This window comes from Nycticebus coucang, chromosome 12 (assembly GCF_027406575.1).
Source record: "Nycticebus coucang isolate mNycCou1 chromosome 12, mNycCou1.pri, whole genome shotgun sequence".
Taxonomy (NCBI): Eukaryota; Metazoa; Chordata; class Mammalia; order Primates; family Lorisidae; genus Nycticebus; species Nycticebus coucang.
Genome location: NC_069791.1, coordinates 49,556,193 through 49,577,831, shown reverse-complemented (window position 1 = coordinate 49,577,831; position 21,639 = coordinate 49,556,193). Strand labels below are relative to the sequence as shown.

The 21,639-nt window shown below is 34.4% G+C and overlaps 1 protein-coding gene across 3 annotated transcripts in view; it reads right to left on the bottom strand.

The window, feature by feature from the left end:
- The window catches only part of KLRK1 (killer cell lectin like receptor K1), a 26,080-nt gene extending 4,441 nt beyond the window's left edge, over positions 1–21,639 (bottom strand). For 2 of the 3 annotated variants that reach the window (XR_008373464.1, XR_008373463.1), the window contains exons 1-8: positions 21,528–21,639; positions 20,378–20,488; positions 18,966–19,073; positions 11,721–11,813; positions 11,446–11,481; positions 10,946–11,097; positions 10,535–10,638; positions 4,036–4,635 (exon numbers count right to left, since the gene is read on the bottom strand). Coding sequence is in view for 1 of the 3 variants with exons in the window: in XM_053557652.1 (XP_053413627.1) it covers positions 4,518–4,635; positions 10,535–10,638; positions 10,946–11,097; positions 11,446–11,481; positions 11,721–11,813; positions 18,966–19,073; positions 20,378–20,417 (651 nt within the window). In the remaining 2 variants the exon portion in view is untranslated. Of the gene's footprint in view, positions 1–1,290; positions 4,636–10,534; positions 10,639–10,945; positions 11,098–11,445; positions 11,482–11,720; positions 11,814–18,965; positions 19,074–20,377; positions 20,489–21,527 lie in introns of those variants that run through there. The other variant, XM_053557652.1, reaches the window with a different exon arrangement.

Genomic DNA, 21,639 nt, shown 5'->3' with positions numbered 1-21,639 from the left:
GTTTAAAAGAGGTTATAGATAGTCAAGTGATATTAAAACTTTATTAGATAAATAAGGTGCAAAGAGTATGAAAATGGATAGTCTCTACTGGAATTTAATTCATTCAACTTCAGAGTTTTCTTTTTTTTCTTGCCAGTGGTCAGGCATTGAGTTTTAAATACTGGGGATACATAGTTGTTCAAATCAGACAATTATATCTGCTTTCTATTTTTTTTTTTTTGTAGAGACAGAGTCTCACTGTACCGCCCTCGGGTAGAGTCCCGTGGCGTCACACGGCTCACAGCAACCTCTAACTCTTGGGCTTACGCGATTCTCTTGCCTCAGCCTCCCGAGCAGCTGGGACTACAGGCGCCCGCCACAACGCCCGGCTATTTTTCTGTTGCAGTTTGGCCGGGGCCGGGTTTGAACCCGCCACCCTCGGCATATGGGGCCGGCGCCCTACTCACTGAGCCACAGGCGCCGCCCTGATTTAAGAAATTTAAGCATTTTTTTAGTAGGCGGGTGGTCTCGCCACCTCATCTGGGCTGGTCTCCAACTCCTGGGCTTCAGGGATCCTTCTGGCTCTGCCTCCCAAGATGCTAGGATCACAGGCATGAGCCACCCCGTCTGGCTAGGTGATTGAAATGTCAGCACTCTGGTATCCTGATATAAAATCCCAAATGAACATGTTTAAAGTACTAAACAGAAGGAGGAGGCCCCACGCTGACTTGGCAGTGTGGAAAGTGGCTCACCCAAAAGCTGGGACATGTGCCCACCAGTAGTGCTCGATGGGATAAATGCTAGTGGCATAACAGAAAGATAGAATTTCTGGTGGGGGGGGTGGGGGGAGGGGGGAGAGAAGGGGCGGCGAGTGGGAACCTGATTATTGGAATGGTATGGAAGCAAATAGTAGACAACCTTCCATTCCAATGTGTAGGAAGCTTAGTTATTTCCTGCTCCCTCTGCATGCTGAAAACCAAGCCATAGAAACTGCCCACATCAGATCCACATCTATCAACCTGGGGTGGGGGAAGGGAAGGGAAGGGAAAGGGAAGGGAAGGGAAGGGAAGGGAAACGGGAGTGTGGGTGTGGATGGGCTTCTGCCCTAACACCACAGCTCATCCATAATAAAAGAAGAAAGACTTGGACGGCACCTGTGGCTCAGTGGGTAGGGCGCCGGCCCCATATACCGAGGGTGATGGGCTCGAACCCGGCCCGGACCAGCCCAAACAGCAGTGGCAACTGCAACAAAAATAGCCGGGTGCCTGTAGTCCCAGGTACTCGGGAGGCCGAGGCAAGAGAATCTATATCTGCTTTCATGGAGCTTACAAACTAGAGGGGGATATAGATATTAATAAAATAATCACATTAATACATACACAATTACAAATAAATTTTCTCCCAAAGAATGGCAAGATGGTTACCATACAATTAACGACAAAAAACATGATCTAAACTTAAGACTTCCCCAATGTACTAATATTTATGGGGAAATCTAATAAGCAAATAATTTTATCAACAAAATAGGGACAGGATCCAAGAAATTAGAATGTTTCCAAGAGAGAAATACAAATAAGCAGCACATGAAAAGGCCCTATGGTGAAACAAAGGTCAGGTGGCTGCCTCCCAAATCTGAAAGAGAAAAATGGTCTGATATACAATACTGGAAAAGACAAAAAGAAAATAGAAAACAGAAATATTTGAAAACTATGAGAAAGATGTTTACTTAAATTCATCCAAACTAACATAAAAAGAAGGCATCCCGCCAGTTCCCTGTACATTAATTACAAACAGAGTTGCTGAAAGTGCCAAATGATGTCAGGCCACAGACAAAAATTACTAAATATCACATTCTTGTGAATGGCAAAACATAACTATAGTCCAGAAAGTAGAAGGGAAGAGGAGAGAGGGAGGAAGGAAGGGAGGACTTGGGAGGAGGGAGGGTCTTTGGAGAGACCTCACCTAATGTGCATAATGCAGTGGTACATTTCAAAACTATTAAGACATGAGTATAATTACGAGGGATGTGTTACTTAGTTTAATGTGAGCATCTCACATTGTATATCAAAGCAGTACACTGAACCTCATAAATGCATCAATGTACAAAGTTATGATTTAATAAAAAATAATAATTACAAAATTACTAGATATCCAAGGAGAAAAAAACAAAAAAATAGCAAATTTAAATTTCTATTTTATATAATCAGTAATTCATATTTAACAAAATTAAAATAAGCATTATAAAAAAATCCTCAGTGAGATACAGGGGAATATTTGTAAAATGAAGCAGGAATGTAACAGAGAACATTTCTGTTTCCAGATAAAATATGGTAAGGAAAAATCAAAACAGAAAAAGAATTTTTTTATAAGCTTTAAAAATGCATTTTTATGGCATCAGAAATCTATGAAATTATAAACAAATGACTTTAATTTTAGAATAAGGAGCAAATCAGGAAACTGCCACTGTTCTTGTTATTGGTTTTCATGGATTGGAGCTTGCCCAAGGCAGAGAACCTACAGTTGGGGAGAAGGAACCTGGAGGCATTTTTAGTGGTTATGTGTTTTAGGGTGATAATACTGGATATTTGAAAATCTTTGCTATGGTTTGAATGTGTCCCTTAAAAACTCAGGTTGAAATGTAATTGTTAATGTAATGATTTGGGGAAGAGATAATTAGGCCAAGGAAGTTTTTCCTTTGTGGGTGTGTTTAGTACCTTTAAAAAGGGGCTTTTGGGTATGGGTTTTCTCTCTCCTATCTTACCTTTGACCATAGGATGATACAGTAAGAATGTCATCAAATGGCAGCACATTGGTATTAGATTTCCAAGCCTCCAGAACTTCAGAAAGTTAAGAAATTTCTGCTTATTGTAATTCCCTCATCTGTGATATTTTGTTATAGCAGCAAAAAACATACTAAAACAGCATTCAAATCTTCAATTCTTCTATAAGCCATTAGTTTTGGCTTAGTATAAAAAAGTACCATTGATTGGATAGGTTATAAACAAGAGAAATTTATTCTTCTCAGTTCTGGAAGCCGAGAAAGTCCAAGAACAGGATGCCAGCATTGTTGGGTTCTGAAAAAGACCCTCTTCTGGGTTGCAGACTTGAATTCTCTGTGTATCCTTATGTGACAGAAAGAAGGTTAGAGAGGTTTATGGGGTCTCTTCTACAAGGACACTAATTTCATTCATGAGGAATACACATACTCATGACCTTTGTTGAAGTCCAAGTTAAACATAAGTTAGAAAATATTTGTGAGAGTGGTAGAATAATGTAGAAATCATTCTATATATTTTTAGAGTAAGGAGCAAATTTGATTATTTTTAATCAGATTAAATACTTTGTTATTTAATATTTAAAATAAATATTTTTAATCAGATTAAATAATTTATTAATCAGATTAAATAAATTTGTGTGCCTTTTTCCCAGTTAGTCAGCCTTTTGTGAGTTTATTCTTCAGTGAACCATCAGAAGGCACAGGGAGAAGCCTCCTGTGGTTTTTGTATACTACTCAACTTTGGGTATAACAAAAATGACAGAATTCTTGTGATCAACTTTCACACCTAAATTACTTCCCAAAGCCCCCCTTATAATACCATAATATTGGGAGTTTGGACTTAAAATCTGAATTTTGAAGAAGCACAAACATTCAATCCATAACATTCTTTCCCTGGCAAAATTTATGTCCTTCCTGCACATAGAAAACGTTTATTCCATCTCGACAACTCCCAAAGTCTTAACTTCTTCCAGCACCAACTCTAAAGTCAAAAGTCCAAAATCTCATCTAAATATCATCAAACCATATGTAAAAGAAACTTTCTAATGTGTACGTGTGAAACCTGACACATCTTGTGCTTCCAAAATACAATGATGGGACAGGTATAGGATACACAATCCATGCCCAAAGACAGAAGGAAATAGGGGAAAAGGAAAGGTAAATGGTCCCAAGCAAGTCCAAGACCCAACAAGGCAAACTCCAAAATATCCTAAGGTTCTAGAACAATTCTCGTTGGTTTTGCACTCTCCTCTCCAAACCCACTGGGGCAGCATTCTCACCTCTTCATCCAGTAGCGGTTGAGTTCCCACCTCCTGTACCCACTGGGGCTGCAATACCACTCTCACACTTGGGGAAGGCACTGCCCACACTGTGTGGCTCTCTGCTGGGGTCTTACTCATACAGTAGTTTGCTATGGAGGTGGAGGTTGGGCCCCAGGGATCTGATGAGCCACTCTTCCCTCACGGCTCCCAAGGGTTTTGGTCTCACCCTTTGAATTAGACTATCCCCATTCTCTAAGCCCTGGTAAGAGTAGCAGCCTCGAAGATCTCTGAATTGCCTTCAGGGTCCTTCTTCCCTTGTCTTAGAGAATGTTCACAACTGAATTGCTCTGTGGTCTGGTCCTGTGGGTTCTAAGAAATCTGACAGTCTTTTGTTCATTTTGTCCTGCTTTTTTCTGTTTTCTTTAGTTCCAGGTGGCAGTGTTCTGCTGGTATAATCCTTTCTATTTTTCTGACTTTTGTTGAAATGGTCGATTAGGTCATTACACAGTCCTCCGCATACAGATGTATGTGTTTGGTGATGAACAGTTTTCAGTATAGGCTTTAAAGCTTGAGCCATAGACTGCACAAGCTCCCTTTTGCATCTGGATCATTGTTAGTCTAGATGAGAGACAAGTACAAATTATAATTATGACTTGATTAATGCATAAATGTAAAGAAATAATATTTTTTGGACTTTACGTATCACTTCAGGAGATTTTTGGACCACATCTGGCCCTTCCAGTTCAAAGATACGCCAGATATTGCTAATTCAAAATAATAAAAGTAAAAATTACATTCTCTTTTAAGTAATACGCCACTGTTTTTTCATACATTGAGAATTAACCAATTTAGAAATCTAAAATCTCTCTTCATATAAGTTAAAAAAGCTTTAAAATATTTATTTAACTAAACCAGTGTATGGTGCCCCATGTACACAGCTATGATTTAATAAAAACAATACAAATTAAAAAAAATAAAAATAAATATTTAGGTTAGAAATCAGAATTCTGCTTAAAATGAAACATTGTGTTTTGTGCAAAAATAGACAGCTTTATTCAGATATGCACATATTTTTGATTTTACTTGGTAATAAAATGAAAATAAATTATAAAATCTTCATACATAAACACACATATACAAGAATGCATGTGTGTTTAGACATGTACATAGATATGTGTACACTTTACTCTGAGATATTGAATGGGTTATATAATTAATATAATAATGGTGATTTTTTTATTTCTTTAGTAACAGGTGGGACAGAAAGCTCAAAGAAGAGTGACAATATCATAGCATGTGAAATTGGCAAAAAATAAAAAAGACTATGATCCTATGCTACCTGTATTTACAAGGACAAAGGTAATGAATTCTGCTCATATAAAAACAACTGGCCCCTGTTCAGGAGAAAAAAATTTAAGAGTTTTTTTAATAAGTAATCTTACTGGGTCTCAATCTAAACACCTTAGATATCATTGCTTCTAATCTTACTTTTTCATATGTTATTTCAATTTCTGTGTCTGTTTTTTAATACCACTTTGACCACACTTCTGCTGGAATATTGATTACACTGGATTACACTTATTTGTGGATAACAACGTCTCTGATTAGAGTTCGAAGATCTTGAAGGAGTCATATTCTACTTATCTCTGTAGTTACCTCTCTATAGTTCTTGGGAATCAGACACCACTAAATAAAAATTTACCACATGCATAAACAGAAATTTAGTATGCTGGTTGTCTTGTTTCTGAAAGGAAATTTTGCACTTGCAAATTGGGAAATATGAGATAATATAATACAAAACTCTTTTTAGTATTTTAAGAAAAAAATTTTTTTGTTTAAAAATAAACCCTGAAATCATACAGAAATGAGGTTGGACTAGATAAATTCTAAGGTTTGCTGAGGCTGCCAAAGTACAAATATATAATAACATAAGAAGATAGGTAGTTTTTGTTATAAAGAACACAGGGGAATAATGACGGAAAAAAACTTTGTGGTAAAAGATTGTGAGTTGATCATTGCCATGTAACCATTAAAGTAACAAAGTAAACATGAAGATTTTGAAATCAATGAAAATGATTTAAGTCATTTAATGATAATTCTGGCTCTGTAGTCAGAAATACATATATCTGAATCCTCACTGCAAAAATTACTAACAGGGGAGTTATCATACACTCTAAAATTCTGTTCCTTACCAATATATTAGGTTAAAAATAAAACCTGTTGTATATGGTTGTTAAGCCTACTTAATGAGAAGATATACATAAGGTGCTTAAAACTGTCTGATAGACAGGAAGCACCCAATTAACCTAATGTTAACATCGACATTGTTACTAACTGAAGAATTAGAGATTCAAATAACTAAAATATTTATAGCCTATAGATATTCTGCAACATTTGTGATACAAGATTGAAGGAAAGGAAAAGCAAGCAGCATTTGAAAAAAAAAAAAATTAGATATTTTTTTCTGACTTTAGTGCCATGAGAAACTATTTAACAGTACAATGATAGGTCAGATCTTTCAAATGGTAGAAATGACGTGTCTTGAGAGCTACTTTAGCTTTTAAGCAAAGGATTAAAGCTAAATGCATGAATTCAATGAATACTAAGATTTTTGTCATTTCCTCTAGCCTTGGTGTGCAGAGTTCTGTACAATCAAATGGTTAAAAAGAGTAGGTGATAAAAACAAGACATGGGATACCTGAGAGTCCAGAAAAACCAACCCATAACTAGAGTTCACAGTTCACAAAAATTGAGAGGAGATAGTCAAACAAATAAAGATATCCAGAGACATGCAGAAGGCTCCTCTTGAGTATTCAGTGGAGTACTGCCTATTGCATGTGTGTAGAAAACCTACCCAAGGATAGAGAAAGAACTGTGTAAAAAAGTTAAAAGGAAACAATACTCAGTGCTTACATAAGGCCTGGACTCATGCATTTTTCTACTAGTCATATTGTAAAACCTCATATTTCAAAAGGAATTAAGTAAATTACCTACTGTCTTTTATGCTTCATTATTTGGAAATAATTATCTTTAGACAGAATGTCGTGACTAATAGTACTTAAAAGCAAGACCTAAACATGTGCGTAAATAACTTACAAATTATTTTAAGAATAAAAAGTAAGCAACACCAAAAAAGAGAAAATTCATAGTTGATGGAATTCAATAAAGATAAAAAACAAAGAAATAGAATGATATCCTCATAATTAGGAGGAAGATCAATCAATCAAAATGGATCAGAAGAAACACAAATTCTATAGTGACTAGGAGGACATTATAATGGCTGTTATGACTGGATTTCATACGTTCAAAATGTAAGTACACACATGGAAGGTACAAAAAATATCAGGGTCATTAGATTTCTGACTACAAAAACTTTATTATCTGAGATAAAATATACGTATTGTATATACGTATACAATAATGAAAAATTAGACATTGCAGAAGGAATAATTAGCTGAAAAGCTCATTATGTAATGATAATGTGATACATTCCTTAATTTATGGTAAAGTCATACATTCATCAAGACAATTCCAATATTTGTGCATCTAAAAACAGAGCTTTGAAATACGTCAGGCAAAATAATTGTTGGGACTGCGATGGGAAATATACATACATATAAATATCCATATTATCATCAAAGATTTCAACACCTTTCTTTCAACAACTGAACTACTATCAAAAGCAAACACACAGAAAATCAGAAAGAATATGTAATAGAAGAATTGAGAAAAACTCTCTACCAACTTGACTTAATTAACACTTGTAGAACACTCTCCTCAAGAATAGCAGAATAGTCATTTTGTTCATATGCACATAAAACCTTTCCAAAGAAAAATTATAAGTTCTCATCTAGTCCATAAAACCAATTTCAATAAACTTAAGGACTGACTATACAAAGTATATTCTCTGATCAAAATGGACCCAGATTAGAAATCAATAACAAGAAGATGTCTGGAAAATTCACAAATGTTCAAAACTAAATGACACACTTGTAAATGATCAATGAAATATAGAAAAATGCAAAAGGAAAATTATAAACAATTTTAACTTAGAAGAAATGAAAACAGTATTTCTAAATATATGGGAATGTTGCCAAATCATCTCACATAGTAATAGCATAAAAATTTTATTAGCAAAAAAGGTTTCAAATCAGTATCTCGGATTTCACTGTAAAAAACTAAAAAAAGAGGGGTGGCGCTTGTGGCTCAGTGAGTAGGGCGCTAGCTCCATATACCGAGGGTGGCAGGTTCAAACCCGGCCCAGGCCAAACTGCAACTAAAAAATAGCCGGGCGTTGTGGCGGGCGCCTGTAGTCCCAGCTACTTGGGAGGCTGAGGCAGGAGAATCGCTTAAGTCCAAGAGCTGGAAGTTACTGTGAGCTGTTACACCAGAGCACTCTACTGAGAGCAACAAAGTAAGACTCTGTCTCTAAAAAAAAAGAAAAAAAAGAAGAAAAAAAGAAAAGGAAGAATACATTTGGACTGTGCCTATGGTTCAAGGTGTAGGGCACCAGCCCCATATATCAGAGGTGGTGGGTTCAAACCTGGCTTCTGCCAAAAACTGTAAAAAAAAAAAAAAAAAAACCATACAGAGACTAAAAAAAGGAAAGTTAGCCTAGAGAAATAAAAGAGTAAATAATAAGGATCAAAGCCAAAACTTGTGAAATGGAAAAATTTTAAATGAATGGCAAATAAGCACAGAAAATCATACTCAACATCATTAGTCACTAAGGAATGTGTATTGGTGGTATACCAATATGCAACTATTAGTACATCTTAATTTGAGATGCTAACCAAAACAAGTGTTGCCCAGGATGGGGGATAACTGCCCTCGCAGATTTTCTCTGACTACTGCTAAAGGGAATGCAAAATTTGTAAAATTTCACAACTACTTTAGATAAGTTTGTTATTTTTTTTTTTATTTTTTTCACATAGATCATAAATACATTTATGCCAATTTTAGTGTGTTGATTATTTGGACAAATTGGAGTGTTTACATCATACTAATCAATATAGCTTTCACCTCATTTAACCAATTATAACGTTAGGACATTTGTGCTCTACACATGATAGATCTGACTTATATTTGCAATGTGCTCCGTAGTTGTGGTCCCCTTACTATCCTCTTCTATCCCTCCCACCCCCTCCCCAACCCTCTCCCTCCCCTTCCCTCCTTCATCTTAGGCTAAAATTGTGTTTCATTTTTCATATGCAAGTGTGAGTTATTATAAATTGGTTTCACAGTAGTACTGAGTACATTGGATAATTTTTTTTTCCATTCCTGAGATACTTTACTAAGAATAATATTTTCCAGTTCTAAATGTAGACCTGCCATTTGATCCTGCAATTCCTCTTCTAGGTATATATCCAAAGGACCAAAAATCATTTGGCAATAAAGATATTTGCACCAGATTGTTCATTTCAGCTCAATTCATAATTGCCAAGTCATGGAAGAAGCCCAAGTGCCCATCGACCCATGAATGGATTAATAAATTGTGGTATATGTATACCATGGAATATTATGCAGCAGTAAAAAAGGAGACTTTATCTCTTTTAAGTTTGTTACTTTCAAAAAAGTTAACATATACCTATCATCTGAGTCAGCCATTCTGCTTCTAAATGTTCATATTAGAGAATAGAACATCTTTGTTCATACAATGACTTGTAAACAGATATTCACAGCAAGAAGCTTTATTTTTTGTTTCATTTTATTTTATTATTTTATTTTATTGCCAGCATTACACTTTTCTATAAGCAGCTTTTGCAATCAACAACTGAGAACTACCTAAATATATATCAACAAATGAAAAGATAAATACATTGTGCTAGAATAACTCTAAGGAATTACTTAAGGAATAAAGAGAATTCAACTGTCTATTTATGCAATGAGATCACTGAATCTCAAAATAATTTTGATGAGTGAAAAAAAAGACATTAAAAGTGATGTATGCCGTAAGACTCCATTAACAATAAATTCTATGAACTGCAAATGAATCTAAAGTGACACAAAGCAGATTAGTTGCCTGGGAACAGAAAGAGGTATGCAGAAAGAGGCACAGAGGAGGGATTACAAGATGCAAAGAGAAAATTATTTTACTGTTATTAATGATTTCATGAGTGTATTTATTTGTTAAAACATAAAATTTATACTTTTTATAAAGTATAAGTGCAGTTTATTGTATGTTTGTTATACCTCAAAAACTCTGGTAATAAATTCAAAAAAGAGTACATGTGATACTTGATGTCTCTGCTTCAGTTTTATCTGTAAAATGGACATAATATTAAATCTACCATCCACAGTATTTAGCACGTAGTTTACAATTTGCATTACTTATTATTTGTCTTAGCTGCTCTGCCACCAATGCAACACACTCCTAAATTCAGGGCCAAAGCATTTTTTGCTAAATCTATTGGAATGTGGGATGTTCTGAAATTGTGTGACATGACTGATCAGAGAGATCGTAGAGATAGCTTAGGATAAAATACAAAACTAGAGACCTGTTGGTCCAGAGACTTACAGGTTAGGTGAGAGAATTGTGCCATCTTCCCATTGCCAGGATCCATTTGTTGGAATTTGTGTAAGTCCCATCCAATGATATGACTTCACAAGTTTAAGGAAATCCTGTTGGAATAAAAATACACTACAAATGAAACCATTGCTCACAATATTAGTAAATACAAGGTCACAACTATTTAATTATTTTTTTTACACACTTGGGAAAAAAGCACTCTATCCCCTGACTAATATAATTCTCACTTAAACAACACATATATAATACCTGCAAATTGTGTGGCTATTAGAATTCTGGAAGGGTATTGGATTATGTAAGTCTTAGTACCTCTCCTTTGCTCCATGTTCCATATTCCAGTGAGTTGCCTCATATTGTTAGAATGAAATACAGAATATAGAATTAAAATAAATACACAACCTGGTCCACTCTGCTGTATATCTTCAGAAGGCTGGAATTTTGAGACATACAAGAAGCTTGGCTCTCAGACCAGTTTTTGTTCTCACTAAAGAATTGGTAGCAGTTATTTCTATAACATATCCAGGCTTTAGGACAGGGGCCACAGTAACTTTCTAGAAAGGGAGAATACATTATGAATTCTTCACATGTATAAACACTACAGATTTTTTTTCTGGACAAATTAAATGCCTTTTATAATTCCAACTCCAAAATTTCAGAGTATTAAGTGATAAGCAAAGACATATCCTTACCCATTCTTAGAAATGCCAAACCTAAATATCTTCCACTTCTTACAAATATTTTGTCATTGTTAAAAATGAAAGCTATTGTGAATTATGGCCTACAACAAATCATTTCTTTTCTACCTTCTAACACCCCACTGGGTAGATATTTATGCCTTGGTGAGTAAGTGTGTGTGTGTACATGATGTGTTCTTTAAAATATTTAAAAAAGTAACTTACCATTTAAAGATGTTGGAACTCCTTGGTCGAATAATGCTATTAAAATAATCGAATAATGCTATTAAAATAGTCATAATTATTAAAAAGATTTGTTTTGATAGTAATGTACAGCCTGAGCAAATATAGTTTAAACATTTCTAGATTAACAGAAAATATATGATGAAGACATACTTAGTATTACTAGTTTCTCTTTCTGTGTTTCTGAATACTAATCAAAGTAATACATTGCAACTTCTATGTCAACAATGCCGCAATTTACTTCTGTTATCACTCACAATTTATGAATATGGCACTCCATATTGTTACCATAAATATAAAACGGATTCCCATAGCCACAGCAACAGCCCGGCAGAGACGAAATGGAGATGCTGTCGAAGATGAAAAGAGAAAGGGAAAGATTAGAAAAATAATTATAAAGAATTTAAGTACCTTTGTATTTAGCATAAACATTTTTTTTTTAATGAGAGGGTAGCATTAGTCTTTTTTCTGCTTTAATTGATTGTCCCAGAACATATAATATAAGTACTTTGTAAATAATTAAAGAATAGAATTATAAAAATGTAATATTCACTCCTATACTTCTCTTCACATTTACCAGTAATCCCCAGAATAAGTTATGTTTATCATTTATTATTTTTTTATGCAGATATGATAATAAATATAGACAGAAAAAAAAGAACATCATGAGGGTGGCTGACCAGAGGCAATCAGTACTTTCTTCCACAATAAAGGACCAAAACAAAAATATACAGGGTGGACATAAAGTTTGTGTGAAATTTAAATAGTTGCACATGAACTGTACGTCCATCCTGTATATTAAATAACTACATATTAAATAGAGCACTAAGAAAGAACCCTGGAATTCATTGAGAAAATTGAAGACTCTGAGGCACTGAAACTCAAGGTAGCAGCATAGAAAGAGAGTTGAAGCAGCTGACAAGGATCAACCTGGAACAAGACAGACCACAAATTGTGGGGTAAAGGTAAGCAGGAGATCCCCTAAAGCCTACATCCCTATCACAAATGCTTGCAATTCTAGCTATCGAGAGGCCCTCAACCCTCACAGGCCCTGAGTCAGGCATCATGCAACTGCATTATTCCAGAGTGGAAAATTACACTTGGTCCCCTGTTCTTTAAGATCCAGGGTGTGGCAGGACTACACAATTTTAAGAGTGTAGCCACCACGAAAGTGCACCTTTCCCTAGGGCCCCAAAACTCCTACATTTTCACATCCCTGAAGCTCAATAGCTTCTGCCTCTTCACATACCTTCTGCCCAGGTGACATCTTACCGCTTTCCCCAAACAGACTGCACAGAGTGACAGCTGTGGAACTCAAGGATGCAGACATGATCCTGGCATCAAGCCCATTCAGAGATCCAAATCCAGTGACTAGGTGGTCCAGTTCAGAAGAGTGGTGGCCCCAAGAATAGAGGGAGGCTATTCATGTGCTCCTCAGAGCCTGAAAGCCACTCACTGAGGCGCCACTGCCACCTTTACCTGTAACACACTCTGTGCAGCATCAGGCAGAACAAAATGGAGTGATATACTCACAGCACTGAAAAAACTTTTATTACACAAGACTGCTCTATCATGCAAAGCTATCCTTTACAACTGGAAGAGAAATACTTTCCCAAATAAGCAACAATTGAGGAAATTCATTTCTATTAGACTGGCCTTACAAGAACTGCTTAAAGGACTCCTATATCTGAAAAAAAAAAAGGCCAATATTTGTCATTGAAATCACACAAAAGTATAAATCTCACCGGTAAAGCAGATACACAAATAAGAAATAGAAAGGAGTCACACTTTACCAGTACACAAAACCATCAAATGTACAAGATAAACCTTAAGAGAGGAAAAAAGAACAAAGGGTATATACAAAACACCAGAGAACAATTAAGAAAAAGACAGGAGTGCAAGGTGACCAAGTAGAACCCTTTAACAATTGTCCTCTCACAGAAATGTCAAGCTGAATAACTATCCATGCAAGAAAGCACATTGAAAAGAGCTAAAGAAATTAGGTAAGCTATCATGGTACCTGATTTTCGCATAATGACAAGAAAAAAACATATTAAAAGGTTGGATTTTATATTCTCACATTGTCCACAACCTCAGGCAATACAGTGCATTGAGAAAAAAATGTTTTTTTTTTTTTTTTTAGGGTGAAGGAAATAAAATTTAATGTTGGACTTTGCATTGAATTTGGGGCTGTTCATGCCTGGAACATGGTTGAAGACAATTCCCGGTGGCCCTTGATGCTAGAGTGGTGCCCAATCAGAGGGCTCCCTCATCTTAGCCCACTTCACCACAGGCTATCTAAATTGGCCTGAGATATCAAGTAAATTCCCATGGCTACATGACATAATGACCATGCCCTATGGGCAAGTCCTAGTTTGGTGCCGGTGTGGGTGGCTGTAGGCAGTCTCCAAACATGAAGAAAGATATGAATAGCCAAATACAGTAAGGTTAAAGATTACCAAGCAGTTTTGACCCAAATAAGATTACCCTAAATCAAATAATAAAATTCTCAAAAGTCACAAAAAGAGGATTCTAAAGGAAGCAAGAAAAAAGAATTACCAACTTGTAAAGGAACTTTGATACATCTGTTAGCAGACACGTTAGCCAAAAACCTCAGGCTAGGAGGAAGTGGCATGAGATATTAAAAGTGTTGAAAGAAAAAAAAAAACCTGACAACTTAAATACTATACCCAGCAAAACTCTCCTTCAACATGATAAAAAGAAAAAGACTTTCCCAGATGAAAGGTGAGAGACTTTATTACCAACACATCTGTCTTTTAAGATATGCTAACGGAGGTCTTCACTCAGAAAGACAAAGACACTATCATGCAATAAGAAAATATCTGAAGATATGAAACTCACTGGTAACAGTAAGTACACAGACAAATTCAGAGTACTCTAATGTTTAATTTTTAGTTTTTTATCTAATTTTTTATCTAATTTTTAGTTTTTTCTTTATCTCTATTCTTTGTGATCAAAATTAAATTACCATTAGTTTAAAATAATTATTATATCTATAAGATATTTTTGTAAGCCTCATAGTAACCACAAAACAAAAACAAATACACAAAAAATAAAAATCAAAGAATGAAAACACATGACCAGATAAAATAACTTAATCACAGAGGAAGACAGTAAAAAAGGAAAGAAGTTGTTAAAAAGCTAACACCAAAATAGCAATAATAAGTCCTTACCTATCAATAATAGCATTGAATGCAAATTAACTAAATTCTCCAATTAAAAGATGTAGAGTGAATGGATTAAAAAAAAGACCAAATTATATTCTGCCTACAAGAAATCGACTTCACCTGGAGAGAACATATGAAGACTGAAAGTAAAGGGATCATAAAGGATATCCTAGAAAATGGAAACCAAAAGAACAGGAGTAGCTATTCTTACGTCAGATTAAACAGATTCTAAGTAAAAAACTGTAAAAGGAGACAAAGAAGATTACTGTTAATATATAATGATAAGAAATAATTCAATAATAGGATATAATAGTTATAAATATATGTGCTCCCAACAGAAGAGCACTCAAATATATTAAGCGTATATCAATATGCTCAAGGGAGAGAGAGACTGTAATACAAAAGAGTACTGTATTACAATACACCAACACCTCACTTTTAGCAATAAACAAATCATCTAGGCAGCATATTACAAAGAAACATAGGAGTAAAACTGCACTCTAGATCAGGGGTGTCTAATCTGTGCACTAGGGGCTGCATGCTGATTTTGTGAGGGCATCTTTTGTTTATTTGTGATGTCAGATATGAAAAATATGCAGGGACTTTTTTTGGGGAGGGGGTCTAATCTAGAAATGGTGTCTCACTCATGCTCAGCCTGGTCTTGAGCTCCCAGACTCAAGCAATCCTTCTGTCTCAGCTTCTCAAGTACTAGGATTACAGGCATGACCCACCATGCCTGGTCTAAATTCTCAAATTCATATGGAACTATATGAATAACCAAAGCAATCTTGAGCAAAAATAAAGCTGGCAGTATCACATTTCCTGACTATAACTATAACTGTGGTTATAACTGTGGTTATAACTATAATAACCACAACGGCATGTACTGGTATAAGAAAATCAATAGAATAGTGTAGAGAACACAGAAATAAATCAATGTATTACAGCCAACTGATTTTCAACAAAGGCGTACAATGGAGAAAGGACAGCCTCTTCAATAAATGGTGCTGGGAAAACCAGATACCAGTAACGATATGCAGAAGAATGAATCTAGACCCATATCTTTCACCATAAACACAAATCAACTCAGAATGGATTAAAAACTTAACCATAGGACTTGAAACTATAAAAATTCTGGAAGCAATCATAGGAAAAACACTGCAGGACAAATATTTAGGCAAAGATTTTATGGATGAAACTTTAAAAGCATAGACAACATAAGTAAAAAATAGACAAATGGGGCTCTATCAGATTAAAAAGCATCTACCCCAAGAAGGATACAAGGAACAGAGAGAAGACACAGCCTGTAGAATGAGAGAAAATATTTACAAACTGTTTGTATGACAGAATATATGAGGAACTCAAAACAACTCCACATTAAAAAAAAAAAAAAAAGAATTGTTTTTTTGAACTAAAAAAAATAATTTTTTTTTTTTTTTTGAGTCAGAGTCTCACTTAGTCACTCTGGGTAGAGTTTTGTGGTTTTGTGGCATTATAGCTTACAGCAACCTTAAAATCCTGGGCTCAAGTGATCTTTTTGCTTCAGCCTCGGTAGTAGCTGGGACTACAGGAGCCCTCCATGATGCCTGACTAGTTTTTCTCTTTTCAGGAGAGATGAGGTCTCACTTTGCTCAGGCTGGTCTCTAACTACCAGCTCATGCAATCCAACTGTCTTGGCTTCCCAGAGTGCTAGGATTATAGGCATGAGCCACCACACCCAGTCCAAAAAGTTAATCCTATAAAAGTGGGCAAAGAATTTGAATAGATACTTTTCAAAAGAAGACATGTAATTGGCATGTAAGTACAAGGAGAAGTGCTCGACACCTGTAATCATCAAGGAAATACAAATCAGAATCGCCGTGAGATATCATCTCTTTCCACTTAGGATGACCATTATCAAAAAGAAAAAAAACAAAGAAGAATTCTACTGAGGGTGCAGGGGAAGGAAAATGTTTTAATACCGCTGAAGGGATATATATTAGGACAATAATTACGGAAAACAGGTAGAATTTCCTCAATAAAATAAAAATATAACTTTTTTTTTGATATTGCATTGATCTTCCATTTCCACTACTGACTATTTATCTGAAGGAAAAGAAATCATTATATTGAAGAGATACCTGTATCCCAAATTTATTGCAGCATTAGTCACAATAGTCAAGATATGAAATCAACCCAAGCATCCATCAGCAGGTGAATAGTTAAAGAAAGCGGTATGTATACACAGTGGGACACTATTCAGCCACAAAAATAAGAAAATCCCATTATTTTTGCAAACACAGATGAGCCTGTAAGATATTGTGTCAAGTGAAATAAGCCAGGCCCAGAAATATAAATGCCTCGTGTTCTCTTATGTGGAAACTAAAAAAGTTCACTCATAGAAGTAGAGAGTAGAATTGTGGTTATTAGAGGCTGGAAAATAGAGGGCAAGGGAGAATATGGAGATGTTGGCTGTGTATACAAAATTACAGCTAGAGAGGAAAAATAATATCTAGTGTTCTATAGCACTGCAGAGAGATTATACTTAATAATAACTTGTATATTTTGAAACAGCTAGAAGAGAATGTTTTGAACATTCCCAACACAAAGCAATTGTTAATGTCTGAGGTTATTACTTTGATTTGATCATTATGCACTGTATATTTGTGTGGAAATATCACTCTGTATCCCATGAATAAGGTGTCAACAGAAAATAAATTTAAAAAGACAGTTCTTTTTTAAAAATATGTATTTTTAAAATACATATTTAAGAAGCTACATAAAATATTCTTTTCATTATTTTCTCACTTAAAACTTTATTCCACATCATGACTTACAATGATACCAAATTTTTATAAATAGCTGCATTGTATTTTCTTGATATCTGGACTTAATTATTGACAGACTTTCAGGTTTTTTCCAATGGGCATTTTAATTTTTTAGTTTTTTCTATTAGAAAAATGCTCAACAACACTAATCATCAGGGAAATGCAAATTACAACCACAACGAGATATGCTATCACTTTTGAATGGCTTTTATGAAAAAATCCACAAACAATAGCTGCTGGTATGGGTGCCGAGGGGAAGGAATGCTTACAAACTATTTGTGGGACTGCGCAACTGTACGACTGCTATGGAACCCAATATGGAGATTCCTGAAAGAACTAGAAGAAGACTTACTATTCAATCCAGGAATTCAACTACTGAGTATTTAATTGTCAAAAAAACACCTGAATGCAAATGGTTATTGCAGCACAATTAACAATCACAAAGATGTGAAATCAATCTGAATAAAAAATTCATGAAAGGATTAAGAAAGTGTGGCATATACATCATGGAATACTACAGCTCCCTCTTCCCCCCCAAAACAGGGCCTGGATAGAGCTGGAGACCATTCTCCTAAGTAAAGTATTACAAGAAAGGGCAAACAAACACTCCACGTACTCACTATTAAATAGGAACTAATGAATGAGAATGAAGTGCACAGAGGGAACACACCAACCTAATGGGTGCTATGGCCCCTATTTGGGTGACGAGCACACCCATAGCCAGAGAATGAGCACTGCAAAATAACCCAAAGCACTTGTACCCTCTGAATATATTAAACTAAAAAAAAAAATAAAAATTGTGGTACATTTTTATACACCCTGTGCATAGTTTTCGATTCTTCTCTCGGAAATTCCTTCAACAGTAATTTCTGTCTGAGTCAAGAGCATGTGTATTTTATATTTTTGTAATGATTGAAAATTACAGTCTGAAGGGGAATTATTATAAATGGCCCATTTGAATTCCTTAAATTAACTCTTGTAAAGTGATACTATTTGTTAATAATTTATCTCTTAGTTTTTAATCAAAGTTTATAAGCAAAGGAGGTATGATGTTTTCCATTTTATGTATCTCAAATTCTCTTATCAATAATATTTTGGCTTTAAAAAAGACATTGAGGACATCACTACATTCAGAAACATTTCTGTGAAAGGTCATTAAATCATCACTTCTATAACATAAAAGAACGTAACTCTGGAGCATTTAAAAATTATTTTTCTCTTCTGTTTTTCATTTCTATCTAGTTTTCCTTAAAGCCACTTTCTCAGGGATCCCTCAGAGCCTTTCGTCTCAATTGTCATTATCATGATAAATTATCTCATCATTTTTTCAGGGCCTGAAAAATTTTAATACTAATTTTTAGTATCTTCCAATATTATGTTGGAGTGAATGTCATTTCCATTTTCCTTATGAAGGTAAAATAAACAGAATGTTTGCCATAGCTTTAATCACACTGTTTCCGAGATTTACTTCAGTATACTAAGAAGACAAAAAGAATATAGGACTTACAGTTTTCTCTAGATTTGCTTGTGATTGGTGCAAACCTTCGCTTTTGCCATTGTGTAGAAGTATCGTTCTTTGCTGTTTTCAAGCTGTAACTATACACTTCATCTATTTCTGGAGAAAAATAATTCAGGCTGGTATGAGTCATGGCCTGTTAGCCATCTGGGCCTTAAAATTTTAAAATTCTACTTGCCATTTTCATGCATATACTTCCCATGAATATCCTTTTAAATGTATAACATGAATTCACATTTATCTTATGTTATTTCTTTATTAGGATGTTTTTCTTTTGCTTTATAGGATTATATTTATTCAATGGCAAAGCAGTTTTAGTGAAATCCTATGCGCTATTAAATGAGTTAATTCATAATACATAATAAAATCCAGCATTAGAATAAAGACACTTGAGACAGTGAAAAAGACAGGAGTAGAAAGATAGACATGTGTTTAAATCACAGATGCATATTGACTAACTTGATAACTTCTTTTTGCATCCCAATCTCCAACTTGCAAAAGAAGAAAGCAAGCAAAACGAGGAAGTGTCACCATACTCTGATATTAAAAAGTGAAAAAATGAGATGAACTTAGGGTCAATAATGTCAGTTGCATAGTAAACATCTAGTAAATGTCAGTGTGTATAATTTTCTTTATAGTAAAGGACATGTGTCAACTAAAATAAGAGAATCTAAAGTTTTGGTATAAAAATAAAGGATCTTGCCTCTGAACAAAATAATCATTTTGCTCTCTTCTTGAAATATTAATCATTTACTGAATAGTAAAAAAGTTTTATAAATTTAATGATAATATTAATTATACCTAAAAATGAAATGTTGTTTTTACCTATAATATATGATTCACTTATTAAACATAATCAACTAAAGAGTTTGCCTCATTTTGTGAATGAATTGACTCTAGAGATGGTCAAAATCATATTGCTTAATTAACGTTACCAACTTTGAGCAATTTATAATACTTTTAGGATAAAAACACTTTCAAATGCATTTCAGTTGATTAGAATTCTACATAAATTCAATAAGATAAATATGGTATGTTTTATATCTCAATTTGATAAAGAAAATAAAGTGCATAAGGGTTGTAGCTTAACCCATCTCAAAGCTAGAGAGTGGTAAGAGTTTGAGTAAAATTCAATTCTGACTCTATATCCTAATGCCATTTCACTATTCAAAGCTGGCTCATATTGTGTTTTTACTGTAAGTAGTTAATGAAATAAAGGAAAAAAAAGTTTTCGAGTCTTTGAAAACTGAAAGAAGTACATTAACAACATAAAATAAACATAAAGTGAACATAAAATGAATCAAAGAAAATTTATATCTTAGGCCTTAAATGTTTGTATAAAATTCTGAGCATATTAAAATTATACAAAAGCAAAAAACACACTTTTTTTGGAAAGTACATACCCAAGCCATGATGAGCCTTTCGATCACGAACCAGCCCCATTGTATAATTATGACTGTACAACCGGGCATTAATTTTTTTTTCTATTTTCTTTACTTCCAGTGAGAAAATATCTGTAATGGAAAAGTGACATACAGAAAAATTTCCCTCAACACTTGTCTTAAAACAAAGAAAGGATGGAAAAGACAAGTCACATAAAGCCAGGTGAAATTAATTTATAAATGTACTTTGATGGTAAGATAATGACTATTTTTAAATGTCATAACAATATAATGGGTATTTTAATTCATCTATATGAAGATATTTAATAAAAATATTTTAGGTGACTGATGTTGAATAACAGCACACACAGTTTTTTTCTTTATACTTTTATCACTTCTCAGCCTTTGACTAAGATCAAGTGTTTATAGTTGTTTACTGAATTTTGTGATAATTGATTTCTTTGCAAGCTACACTCAGGTAAGATATATGAACTTTTTTACATGTCTTTTTTTTCCTAATACATTTTCATTCAGTTTCTGTCCATAGCCTCAGGAGCATCACCAACAAATTGTCATTATCACCATCATTATTAACAAAAATAATCTCATATTTTTATATAGTAACATCTAACATCTTACAGTCTAGCAGAGCTCTCAGAAAAATATAACTGTTTTATAAATATGCATAGTGCTTAGGTTTTAAAAATAAAGTTATTTTCACATTTGATCATGATAGTTGAAAGGCATGGATATTATAACATGTTTCATTTTGCATGTAAAGTTGTGTATCAAAGGTAAATTCCTTACACAAGATCATAAAGCTTTTAACTTTGAAAATTCAAATTTAAACCCAACTCTACTGACCCCACATGTAAAGTTTCATTCTTCTTTATTTGCTTAGAAACCCAAGGATTCCTCTTACAGTAACATCATAACTTCTGATCCTTCAATAAGCATATCCTAATTACTTACCATCAGATACAGTGTTAAAGAATATATACTTCAGCAGTGATAAGCTTTCCTTGCCCTCAGTAACTCTATGAAAATGCTTAAGAAACAGAATTATCTTATGGTATAAATATTTTTAGAAACTTTTTTGAGGTTGAAATATAGTGCCTCATTTCTTGAATAACAGAAACACACGCTTGCACGCACACACACAGACACACACCTGATCAGAGAAGAAAGATCTTGATTCTTGTGGATAGAAAACCTTCTATTAATCTAGAAAATGTAGACATGTCCTGAGCTGCTAACTTAGAAGTGAAATTACAGGTTCTCAG